The 13,510-nt window shown below is 42.7% G+C and overlaps 1 protein-coding gene across 2 annotated transcripts in view; it reads right to left on the minus strand.

The window, feature by feature from the left end:
* Positions 1-13,510, minus strand: part of GLI3 (GLI family zinc finger 3) — a 195,821-nt gene that overhangs the window by 135,418 nt on the left and 46,893 nt on the right. For both annotated transcript variants that reach the window (XM_086743036.1, XM_086743035.1), the window contains exon 2: positions 10,726-10,968. In XM_086743036.1, the coding sequence (XP_086599162.1) occupies positions 10,726-10,968 (243 nt within the window). The remainder of the gene's footprint in view (positions 1-10,725; positions 10,969-13,510) is intronic.

Here is a 13,510-nt window from a genome sequence, read left to right on the forward strand (position 1 = left end):
GTGAACAGCGACATGCTGGCAACCATGCTCCCACCATCCTGGTGACACACACTTCCAGGAGGTATCAGCCAGAGTTATAGAGAGCTGAAGACAGGTTCAGGGAGTTGCCATCAAATTTTATTCTGATAGCTACAACCCAAAATATACAAGTCGTCACGGTCTCAGAAAGACTGGGCTGAGAAGGAGTGCTGCTACAGCTCCCACCTCTGGTTTCCCACTCTTCCACTCAATCAATTCTGGATCAGTTTTTAAGTCCTTATCGTCCAAGTGCGTGGCACTCTCAGGAGAACAAGTAGGCTAGGCTGAAGAAGTGCAAGTGTACAGGCTGAAGAGGATGTTGCCTGCCAGCAGCACCTCTCAGTTCCCTGCAGTGACAAAATAAGAGGGTGTCATCAGTTGCAGTTATGTGGGGCTCATGGAAGTATTACGCAGCAGGATGGAAGCAGGAATGAGAAAGCACCTTCTGCTTTTGAAGCTTCCTGGGAAACCACAGCTGGGAGAATTCAACCAGCCATGTAAACAGTGAAATTCAGCATTAAACAGCTGAGCAGGACACTTGATCTCTCATCATTACACACAGATAAGCAAAGACTACAGCAAACAAGAAGTAGATACATAGAGTCTGAATGTTGATTAAAAAGGCATTACATGGAAAACACCGAGCAGACTACAGCATTTTCCGGAGCCAAGATCTATTGCCACATGTTGCCAAATTAACCTGGCCTAGAGGTGTGCTCAGAAGGAATTTGAAGTTGAAGATGACTTCTTCCCATCCATATGACAATTCCCACACCAGGGTATTGTGCTTCAGGATGACAGAATAATGTCAGGCTAGCACCAGCCTACCTTAAGAAAATACAACAGTCACTTTTCAACAGCCAGCAGAGCTGGCCATCTTAGCAGATGACCATCTTCCTCGGAGAGCTGTGTCCATACCTTGTGTAGCCTTAACAAGCAGTATCCGTGCATACATCATTTCTTAACGGCAGCCCAGAGGCCACTCCCTTAAGATAAGGCACGTCAACCTTGTGCTTGGGCAGCCTTCAGGCATGGCCTCAGCAGCAACTGGCCTATGCTCCCCTGGTCCAGCAGGACCCTGCACGTCCAGGCAAGCCCCGTGTGTCGGCACAACGTCAGCAGCACCCCCACAGGCTGTCTACCAAAAAAATCCCAGAGAGAGAGGCTGGTTATGATGCAGAGGTGTGGCATGCTTTAACCTCCTTGTACAGACCATCTTTTCAGAGCAGTATACGCACAAAACTAACATCTGTGGGAGGAACCACTATAGTAGCCCTTGTCCTCAACCTGCCTTTCTGGTTTATAATGCACAAGGATGGCAGGCACTACTAAACGTAGGATGTGTGTTAATCTGTGATGTACATGACACATAACTACCCTCTTTAAAAGAGGTGTGCCATTTCCCCACAAGAACCCAGAAACATTTTCACAGGGCAGCATTTTGGGTTTCATTCAGGTTTTGTAATTTTTTCCATGGGAGCAGTCAAAGCCAGGCCAGACCTTTGGTCTTATTTACAGGGAGTTTCTTCTACTTGGCTTTTATGTGCCTATAAGCTTGTTTACATTTTCTGTACTCAAGTTGACAAATAAAGAAAAACTGAAAACCTGTAAGAGTGAAAATAAGTATAGACCACAGCCTTCTAGTTAAAAGAAAAAAAAATATTCCACTCCTATCATAGCAGCAATTAATGTTTTCAATGTCTGGCACCAAATTTATTGTTAAAAGCACTGTAGATCACTGGTGTTGATGCCAACTCAAATACTGTCCAGCATGAAACATGGCTTTGGTGCCAACAGCTTCCTATCACCGTACCACGCTGGTCCATCCCAGTGAAGTGAGCAACCACTGTTTATACACAACACAGGCCTTGATCCAACAAACCTTGTTCACCCAAGTAACCCAATTTCATTTCAACAGTGATGTCTAACAGAAGTCAAGGCCAAAGCTGGAGGCTTCCAACAGTTCTATCTGTAGGTAGATTGGTGAAAAAAACATACAAGTCAAATGCAGTACCTTTTTACACTAAGGAGTGTGATATGCTAGAATGAAATTTATTTCAACACATTCTACCTCATTAGTTATTTGCATCAACACTTGGTATGGTGTTACCCTCAGCTGTTACTGTAACCAGCCACTTATCTGAAAGCATGTCATATGCCATTACTTTTGTCCTGTTACCATAAGCTACTTCAACAGGGGACTGCAGATAGAGGAATAACAATGTTCAGCTCTTCATTTGCAAAATGGTAACATAGGTCCTTGGGAATTATGATTTTAAATTACAAGTAGCATGAGGAGCAGGTAAGATAAAAGGGTAGAATATAAGGCAACTGGGGATTATTACAAAGTTCACTGAAGCCAGAAGCTGTTGATTCATTGAATTCATTGGGTTCTGGATCAGCGCCGTTTGGTTGTTTGGGAAAAATGATGGCTCAGGGCAGAACTGAAATGTGAAAGGGAAAACAGAAATGAACAAGGAGGGACCCTCTCTGCTACCTTATTCAGTGTGAAGCAGGAAACAAGCATAATTTAGATTAGAAAGCAATTCCGTTATCAGGGGAGCTATCTGTGCTGAGCTCCAAAAACTCAGCAAGACAAATTCCGAAAGACAATGCAAAACATTCTTTTGCTCTTTTTTTGAAGTGATCACTCTTATTTTTAAAGGGAAGTATGAAGATAGTGTACAAACCTGTGCATACAAACACTCCCATAAACGTACTGCCTTTTCTGCTGCTTTGTACACAGCCACCACCGCGCATGGCAATGACCACACAGCAATACAGCAGCTGTACTCTAAAAGACAGCTACCAGTGCATTAATACTTAGTACAGTACTGGTTCCATGTGCTGGTGGTTGCTGCCTTGGCTGTAAGCTATATGATCACAAATGAAAAAAGGTATCCTCTGACTGAGGGGGGAAGCGTTCCTGAAATGATCTCCAAACTCAGATGTGACCCACTGAACAGGCTCAAGAGCCCCCATTGTTAGTAATTTGAGCAGTGTTTTAATAAGAGGTTAGAGAGCACTGTGTAAACTACCCAAGAGCCAGGCTAAGAGGAAGCTAATTGGGTTGCTAGGTGTGAATAAAAGGAAGCAGAGGCTATGGCTAAGAGGCTCTCCTCCTAAGTACTGAGCTCAATCAATAGGAATAAAGCTGTATCTGCTAGCGATCCTGAAAATGGTTCAGCAACCAAAGCATTTAAACTGTCTTAAAAGCAAAGGTCTGTTCAACCCCAGACTCCAACAGGAGGCCAAAGCTGGTGCTGAGAGACTTCCATGGGACAATCATGAAATCACACCTTGTCAACAGAAACCATTCTGCCTTCCAAAACCTCCCTGGACGAGTCCATGCCATGGGGAGAGCAGGCCCATGGTGCCCTCACACTGCCATGATCCCCACAGCCTGGCCTGAGGCATCCTCTGGGATGCAACACTCTCCTTCAGTGCTCACACATTTGGGCTTACCCCGCAGCCCCAAGGTCAGCAGCAAGGAAGGACAGTGCACATCCAGATCTCAGCAACAAGCACCCAGGACGCAACAAAACTAATACAAGGGAACTCTGAAAGAGGAGCATCCCTGTAGACACTAGCTACTCTGCAATCTAATTATTGCAATGGCAATGGAGACAAGGATAAAAAAAAAAAAACCTGTACTTAAATGATTATTTTCTACATTTGGAAACACTGATTTAAACACCCACTTACAAAACTGATGAGGGTTCAGCTGCCTAAGCACAGACACGTAGTGCCATCTCTAGATCCCGAGGGTATCTGAGACGTTCATACAGAATTAACAGATATGACACAGGATGTACTAAAGATCGGTCTTTCCAAGGTGGCAGACACAGACCAACTAGGATCCTCCCAGGCATGAAAACGCCACTTGAAATTTCTGCTTTGGCAACTGAACTATCTCTGTCACATTGACCAGATGGAAGGCCACCAATGCAAAAGAACCATCTTGCTGGTTCACATGTTCTCAATGCTTTGCCACAAAGACTCGAGTTGTTGCAGCCACAAAGGTCCTTACAGATAGAGGGAATACATCTGACACCAAAAGCCACATGAGGCCGAGTTCTAGCTAAAACTTCTTTAAAGCTCTAAGCAGCCAAGACAAAGAGGATGCTTTTCAAACCATTGCCAAGAAATGCTTGCAGGGCAAGGCACTCATAAAAAGCTGACTGACAGACAGCAACCTCAGGCATTACAGGATGCTTCAAAATTTGACAAATGACGCTTATCTTCCCTTGGCCACTAGTTCTCTACATACCTGTCATACTTGGCTAAACCCTTGCACTACACAGCCTCAACAACAGCATAAAGAGCACTCTGATAACTAATAAAAAGACAAAAAATAATGATATTGCCTGTTTAAGTGGCAGTAATAAGCACAACAGCTATGCATCAGGCTGTGGAAATTTGGGGGGATTTTTTTATTTTAGGGTTTTGGTGGTTGTTTGGTTTGTTGGGTTTCTTTCAGAGAACACAGCAATGGGAAGTACCATATCTCTTGCATGCTAGCACATGTCTAGGAGGGAAGAAGCAACTTTATCAAAACTTTGCAACTCAAATTTTTATAGCTTCTAAATTTTTTTTCCCCACCTTCCAGCTGCTGATGCTATAGAAGTTACTATGTAGGGACACACGATCAGTCCAAACCCGCTACAGAACTTGTCACAAGGCTCTTAAAGACAGAAATGTCCACATATCAAGGGACACAGCAACTTTGAAGAAACTTTTCATTCTCTCCTGATTTAGAGACAGCTGGTCTGCCTTGAGGCTAAAGAGATGGATTACATTATTTCTTGGCTTTTCTTCCAGAGTTCTTAACTATGATACTATGGCTCTGAGCACTGTATTCTGTCTCCTTCCATGAAGACAATTTACAACAAATACATACTGTAAAGCATCTAAAAAAAAGCTTTAGCTGACAAACCAAATCAAATCTGTGAAAGAAGTGTTTTTGCATTTGTCCTCTGTCTTTATCATCCCTATTCCTTAAAAAAAAAAAAAAAAAAAACAACAACCAAAAAGAAAACAAAAATCATCCCACATGCACTTGAACAATCAAAGAAAGTAGAGAATAACAAAATCCATCTGCTTCTCAGAAGGCTCCATACCCTGGCAGGTAAATTCTCTTAGGTGCCACAGAGGGCTTTTTTTTTTTTTTTTAAATGTGATCCTCAGGATATTTTTAAAATTTTGAAGTCCAACAGAATTATACAGCCATAAGAGATCTCATAAATATCCTATTCTATCTTCCACACAACCAAGATCCCCTCTTTCCATACCATTGCCTATACTTTCCAGCTGAAACTAATACTACTGGTAATGAAAAGAAAAAATGTCAATATTTGAAGATATGTATTCACCTAAACTGAAAAACAAAACAAAGCAAAAAACCCTAAAAGACCACCTTTCAGCTTCTCAACCACATTACATTTCAAGGCCTTTCAGGTATTGGCAGTTCTGCAGTCTGCTTCATGCTGAGGAGAGAGAAAATCCAGCAGAAGAAAGGACATCTCTCCATGCCACTTCTAGCAGTGCACTTCTAGCTTAAAAGGTCTGCAGCACCTTCCTAAATTTCAAACTGAAGTTGCCTCTGAACCTAAGTTTGATTTGGAGAGAAGTAATTTTTTTTTTACTTGGAGGCTATCAAAAGATTATATTACATTTCAGAATTTTATCCCAAAAACGTTTTCGCAAACATGTTTATTTTCTTAAAGACCAACATTTCAGTTGCTCACCTGACACCAGTAATCTGAAATTCGCTTTTATACTAGAGGCTTTTTTTTCCTGTGAGTTTTATTAAAAGCTTTAGATTTTACTTTTCTCAACTACCCCTCCTTGACATCATTTGGAAACCACCCCATAAATCACTATCAGTGGAGAGTTTTGTTACTAGAGCACTTAAGCCCCTCCCCTGCAAAATGCTGCAGAAAGAGCTGAAGAAGCAAGACCCAGATTTTCAGAGGTATTTAAGAGGCCAAATTCACTTTGAAATTGAAGACACTCTAAATGTCTTTAAAGACCCTGGCCCTAAATCTCTCCAAAGATTCCTCACTGACACTCTCCTATGGCTCTCCAACAAGGCTGGGGGAAAATCCACTATAAAAAGCTGTCCCAGGCTCCTGCTGCCTGGTGATGCTGGAAAGCTAGAGGTGAGCTAAATGAAGTGCTCACTTTAAGACTATTAAGAAGTGCCTTGGTTGTCCCTCCAGAATTCCAAAATGTGCCAGGGAGACAACAAGGCACCTCCCACCGGCTCCTCCTTTTACAAGGCAAATGGAGACCCCTTTCCATAAGCTCATCTGCTGGACTGCTCTCACTGCCCAATGCGCCACACATAGCTGGCCATCACAATGCAAGCCATGTTGCCATGAAAAGTCATTGCTTTCTAATTATCACAGTTTAAGGCAGTGTTTCCAGTTACCAGTTTGCATTTGGAGAAACAGAATGGAATTTCCTTTTTTTCCCCCTTCTTTTTTCCTTTTCTATGGGGAGACAAAGGAAGGGGAATTCTTGTCAATAGAAATTAAAATGCAGTAAAAGAACAAGTGCACCTAGCGAACCAGCACTGTATTTTCCTCGCTGCGGCCTTTTGTTCATGTTGCAAATTGATTTTGAGATGCCACTAACACCGGGTAATCTAACCTGGGCAGTTATGCAGGGCCCAGTCCTTACAAATCACCAGTCCAGGCATAGTCGGTGGGAACTGAGGACAATCAATACCTTTGGAGGGTTAATCCTATGAAATGTGCAATAAGCAGTTCCCACTTCCCGAGACAGATGCAGAAGCTTCAAAAACAGCAGAATAAATCCCTGGTAAGGAGACGGGGAAGAGGGGAGAAGGCAAAAAAAAAGGAGTGAGTTCCTGCTTTCAGCTACTTTCAGTGCAACCTTTTCAAGATGAAGGGATGTACCAGAAAAAGAATTCTGCCAGGGAGATTCCTGTATACACAATTTTTTAGCTCAGAGCCAACTGAACTGTCACTGCTTTTTACTCAAGATAATTCTTCAGGCTTTACTAACTGGGTACGAACAATTCTTTCAGATGAGCTGTGAAACCCAGGGAAGAATACCAGTAGTATGTTTTAAATCAAAGTGTTTACATCAGGAATGATTCATTTTTTCCATGAGGAACGACTTGTGAGACAGGCAGTCTTAGCACTGCCATAAATCTGCGTGGGAATTAAAATTGGGGAAGAGAATAACAAAGGGAAGTTGCTAGCCCCACCTCTTCTGCCTCAGCCCCACCTCTAGAGACAGAATTTACATTAGCGAGGGGCTCCAACTACCATTGCAATCACTGTTTGAGAAAAACAGGGGTTTAAATCCACTTAAGAAACACAGTGATTAAGCTCAGTAACCCCGCTCTCCTTAATAAAGGAAAGATGCAATACATGAAAGGAAACTCCAGCATTTTTGTCATCTGCCCTAAAGCTTGTAAAAAGAAAAAAGTTTTTCAAAAGTTAAAAAAAAAACAAACCTCCCCACACTTTGTGAGCACAGTTTAAACAGTGCTTAAGAAATCCATAACAAAAAGACAGAAAACAAAAATTTCTGTTTTAGGCCTCTATGTTCTGTCTTTTATCTCTTGGAGGGTAGAGGGCTGTGAGCCGAGCATGAGGCTGCTCTCTGTCTCAGTTGCTAAATGGTCGAGGGGCTCTCTGGCAGCACAGAAGGGCCGCCAGCTCCACAGCATGTTTCATCCCAGCTGTTTGAAAAGCTGGTCCACTTGAAAGACAACCATTATCCCACCCACACTCTGCAGGAGAGCAAACTGCTCCTCAGTGAGGCATTTATTCCACATATATGGTAACTATTATTTCCAACATTTACAACATCAGTCATTTTAATTAGGAAAAAACTATAACAACGAAAAATCCTGCAGTGCACATACACAGACACATGCATATTTACATGTAGAAATACAAAGCATTCAAGTTGTTTCTAATAACTGCAGCTCCTGGAGGGGACATGCGTTCCACACACAATTGACTTAAATACTTTTTTTCTTTTCTTGCCATAAAAATATACAGATGTCCTTCTTCAAAAAAATTATTTTCCCTTTTCCTGTGTTACAGGAAGGCTGCCCACACTTTTAAATACAAAGTCGGTATAAATAGAAGCACAAATTAGGCATCTTGAAAAGTCTGCACTTTCCAACCACAGGGAAAGTAAGGAATTTCTCTGAGTGTTTACATATCTGACTATGTTGAATTAACACAGTATTTTCTAGCCATATGCCTGGCAAAACTGGCAAGAAATTAAGAAAGGGAACGATAGCCTTGCTGGTTCTCCACCTGTTGCTACAGTGGGACTGGGGTATGCTTACATTATTCAGCATTCTTCATATGGACCGCTATAAGTGTCAGCCTGAATACAGTAACCACTTTGATGGGAGCATGTCTTACACATATAAATGATACAACTACTATGAAAATTTCAGTAAGCCTGTCTGCTTTCCTATAAATCTAACTAGACATTTGTCTCTTTAGTTGTCCTTCTGTATCACTTCTATTAAAGGTAAATAAAAGCATGACGGCTCTTCATATGACACTAATAGCTTGAGGGATTTTGTAACTCAGTGAGTACAAATGTACAACTCGCTACAGCAGCGGTGAAGTAGTCTGCCCATCTGATGTTTTCTGACTTAGACTTCTGCTTTAAGATCATGCTGCTCATTTAAAATTAACTCATCTCCTGTTTCTCTACTGTTATATGCTGCATAACTTCTGCTGTTCTCTCAGCTTCTGACATCGATGTTTTCCTAGCAGCCCACACAACCTAACTAGCTAGTGTTATTGGTCACAGTGTAGACGCAGTAGCTTCATTAAATCTTGAGAACTCTTGTCAAAAGGCAAATTCAACAAAATAAACCAAAATAAACTACATGCAGACCACTCAGACTCATTCTGACCAGCCAGCCCTTTTTCTTCAGTCTGAATCTTCAGTAGTATCAGTAACACTTCAAACGGGATTTAAGAGGTGAGCTGGCAGCTGGTCAGATGGTCAAAATGGCAATCGTCACCACTAAATTCAGCATAAGCTTTGTTGTTTGTTTGGAGGCTTGTTTCTGTCACACATTTCATCTTTCCCCAGCTGTACTGCCTACAAACAGAGAAGCTATTTTGCTTCTCCAATAAGACATTTTTTTTTGTTGTTTAAAGCATTAACAAACCGTAAGCTACGAATGGCGTCTCCAACCCACAAGTGAGTATTTCTACGCGCTGCTGCTCACACGCGGTCATTTGCTCTGCACACTCAGGCCTCCCTGGCAGACAAATGTGTTGCTGGTGTGCTGCGGCACATCCTCCTCAGCAGAACGATGAGTAACTGCCCCAGAGGGTTTGAGCAGGGCTGTGCGAGAGGGGAGGAGAGCGTACAGAAACCGACTGCCTACACTGGAAAAAAGCTCTAAAGCTTAACCGCAAACTTTTCCCCTAAATACTGATCTAAACTATAAAGGCAACAAGTGTTCGTTTTCTGATACCTCCATCCTTATTAACAATCAGGCTCTTTTTTTATTTTTTTGAAAGGAGGTTGGTGAGACTTAAGGTTGTGCGAGACATACTTTGATCTGCACCCTGATGAGTGAACATTCCCCTTTGCTGCTAGCCCAACTAATGAAGGGATAAAATTAGCTTTTATCCCTGGCACTTTCTTTAGCAAAAAAACATGCACTAATCAGCTGTCCTCACTAATCAGTCGTCTGGCTAATGACCTTTTGCCTTAAAACACTAAAATTTCTGAATGATGTGGAAAAAAAAAACCCAACGCAGACTGGCCCCTCTTTGTGGGTCTTAAGCCTATCATCTGGAACTGGAGACTGGAAGGTTAAATGGCAAATCTGTATCCTGACTGGGTGATAAATCTATAATCAAAAGGCACAAGCCTTGACACCTCAAGATGTACTTCATTACTACACAACTAAATGATTTTTTTCTCTTTCTTTTTTTGTAAACTAGAAGCAGATGAAAAAAAAATTGCCTAACTCCCTCATATTTTGCCTGTGGAGAAATCCATTCCACATCTGTGTTCAAGTGTCAGTTAATTTCTTACTTTTTTATTAATGCCTGAGCAGGAACTCAGAAGTTGAAGCCGCTTGCCTTTCCCCCCCTCCCCTCCTACAACTTCAGGGAACTGTAGCTGGGGAAAAAAATTGCAAAACCACTCAGCCCGCATACTCAAACACACACACGTGAATCCCTAAAAAACCTCCAAATCAAACCAAAAAGCCCAAAATCACAGCAATAAACCTTCCAACTCCACCCCCCTCCAATACTCATTGTACACAGCACAGTCCTTCCTCCTCTTAATACTATACTTTAACTGTGTTTTGAAAGAGGGATTTTAAGGCCTGTTTCATTTTCCTTCTGTGCTTTCTTTAATGAGGCTTTTTTTTTCTCTGTGTATTAAGGAGGTGGAGCAAATGCAGCCCTGGATGTCTGAGGAGGATTAGCAACAGATGAGATGTCCTGTGGAAGTTGCTGTGCAGAGGCCTGTGATAATTTTGAGCTGCAACGCAACTGCCCCTTGGTTTTTAACTTTAGAAAAAACATTGTATTTATCTCAAACCCCTCTCCAGAAAAAGTAGTTCTCCCTGGGGATGATGCAAAGCAACAAATAAAATTGCATTAAATTTGACAGCTTTAACAGCCTTCCAACTTTGCATCCCCAAATGAACCAGCAATCGATACTCACGGTAATGAGGGTCCATGTAACCGTTTCGGGGGTCCATGGTAAAGAGCGTCCCGCGATAAGGTACAGAAGGTTCGGGAAGGTGCGATATAGATCCATGGATCTCCTTCTTGATTAATGAGGCCCTTTCCTCGCTCGACGTGGAAGGCTCTTCACTGATCTTGCCGAGGCCTTGCCCACCCTGCGGCTGCATTGTGATCGCGTTCCTTCTCTCTCTGTGATAGGTCTGCCCAGGACTTTCATCCTCTGGAAAAAAAAAAGGAGGGAGAAGAAAGAGAGACGGGAAGGAGAAAGAGAGACACACAGTTTTATCCTATTTATTGCAAACACAATAAAGAAAAGTTCTCCCTCCCCTCCCAATCCTCCTCCTCACAGTGTAAGTTTGTGGCAGGAGGTGCCTGTGTGGCTGTGAGGGATGGTCTGGGGAAGCCCGCCCGTTCCAAGCGGGCAGCTGCTGAGCTGTAGATCATCGTCACCCATGCGCCGGTGCTCCGACTGGCGGGGTCATCAATTGTGTGTGAGCAGACACTGGCTTGCTATTTTCTTGCCTCCGGACAAGAAGACCGGGCGTTAGGGCTGCCTGACGGGAAGGCAAAAACCGATTTGTCACAAAGAGGAGAAGATGAACCACACTGGCTGGGCCTAAATCAAACCTAGCCACCCACCACTGCTCCGCAGGCCGGCTCCAGCCCCTGGAGGTTTGCTTGTGTGAGAGGCTGGAGAGTTGCAGGAAGATTGTTAGCAATCAGAAGTGAGGTGGCCAACAGTAAAATGGGTAACATTGCTCAAGATACAGGACCAGCAGCATCATGCAGAGGCAAGTGAGGCCACCCGTTCTCACAGTGTCACCGCATGGATGCATGTGCAGGGTGGTGGAGCACGCTCCCCCTCTCTTTTTCCTATATTCACACAGACAAAGCCACAAATTCTTAATGAACATGGGGAGAAGAAAAAAAAAAAACAATGAGGAGGGTCAAACCTAAGCTCTAGTCTGGAGTAAGCCTCTAGGCTTGTGGTACCGCTTGTGAGGGGAAAAGGGCCTCATGAAAATGGCTCCACCAGCCTCCCTTGCAGGCAGCCCCAGGACCAGGTGCTGAACCAACCCTCTTTTAACCCCCGGGGACCACGTGCACCCTTCAAAACCAGACTAAATGCTTCTGGTCCTCAAAAGCCAGATGCATTTTCCCAGGTACGTTTCACACATGCCACGTGGCGGAGGGGGTTTGTTAGCTACACAAGTCTCTACTGTAAACACTCTCCTTAAGTTGCTTTCAAATACAGAGACATTTCTCTAAACAAACATGATTGCTGGCTGTAATCTTTGGCTGATACCCATGCTCCAGGTACAGCCTTGTTCCATCAACCACACTGCATATGTAGGCGTACATCAATTACATCTTGAAGAAGTACTGATAAATACGCTTAGCTTCAAAAATTGTTCAGCAGTTCTAGAAGTACATGAGGAACCTCAGATTATTAAACACCGGGCACAAAAAAGGTAACTAGAAAGGAAATGGAAACACTCCTAGGAAATAAAACTAAGGTACACTTACTCTACAACCCGCACGCAAGGAAGGATCATTGACAACAGTGCCAAGATTGCACTTCAGTTGTTAGATATTTGAGGCCAGGGTTAAATTTTTACTTCTACCTTGCCCTGGTGTACTCGCTCACACAGCGAAAGCACCAGCCAGCAATTCACCAGGAGGCTACTTTCACCAAGCCTGATAGCAGCGTAACTCAGCCTATTCGTCTTCATATGAATTACATTAGAAACAGGCTCCGTATGTATAGATACCAGGACCTGAATTTTGGTCATTATATGCATAAACTAGCTACATCATTGCTTTGAATGCGATGCTTGCTAGGCTTCTCCCTGCCCCCTCTCCTCCCAAGTAGCAACAAGAAAACCCAGCAGCGTAGCCTATTGAGCACTTAATTATTTTTCTATCTCCCAGCATTACAGCAACTGGGCTCTGCTGACTTATCAGCATCTTCCAGGGACTGAATTCTTTTTACAGCCACTACTAAATCTCCATACGGAGCATTTCTGGGGTTGGGTCTGAGGGGAAAGAGTTAATGGAAACAGACAACAACACTGCAGAGGCTAAACCCTTTGCCCTTTTCTACTTTTTATTAATATGCACAGGCACCGGTCCCTCCTCTGGATTAGCAGGGTTTAAGGTTTCAACTTTTTACACCAAAGCTGGTTTTAGTTAGAGAACTGCAAAAGGGAGTCCAAAACTTTAAAACTTATATCAGGTTTTTAGAAAGCTGCTTGTATAAATAAAAAATAAAAAATAAATCACTCCAGTGTCATATTTTCCATAACATTTCTCTCTAGCCAGAGTCTTTTATGTTAAATTTCAACCTAGAGTGAACTTTCACTGATGAGATGTAAACTCTTGTAAAAACAGGGGATTACACTCCATTTGAAATCGTGACAGATCCTTAAGCAGAACAAGCTAACCTGTGCTACCACAGTACGGAAAGAAGCAAGCTGGAGTGATTTGTGGGGCTGTATAATCAATCCGAGGATCAGATAGGATTTCAGGTTTTTTTACTCTTCCATATAAAGATAATATTTGTTAAAACTGCCATCCTGGGATACAACAAGAAGCTGACGCCTGTCTGCAGGCTCCACTTTTATTCTTTCCTTCTCAAAACATGCATGTGTCATGAATCAAGGTACTAGTGACTGCTATGGAACAAGCTGATTTTCCAGCTTGAAATTCAAAACCTACTTTCAGTAACTTTGAAACAAAAGGAAAAGTGTGTTTTGTTTTAA

The sequence above is a fragment of the Chlamydotis macqueenii genome, chromosome 2 (assembly GCF_036417535.1).
Source record: "Chlamydotis macqueenii isolate bChlMac1 chromosome 2, bChlMac1.mat, whole genome shotgun sequence".
Taxonomy (NCBI): Eukaryota; Metazoa; Chordata; class Aves; order Otidiformes; family Otididae; genus Chlamydotis; species Chlamydotis macqueenii.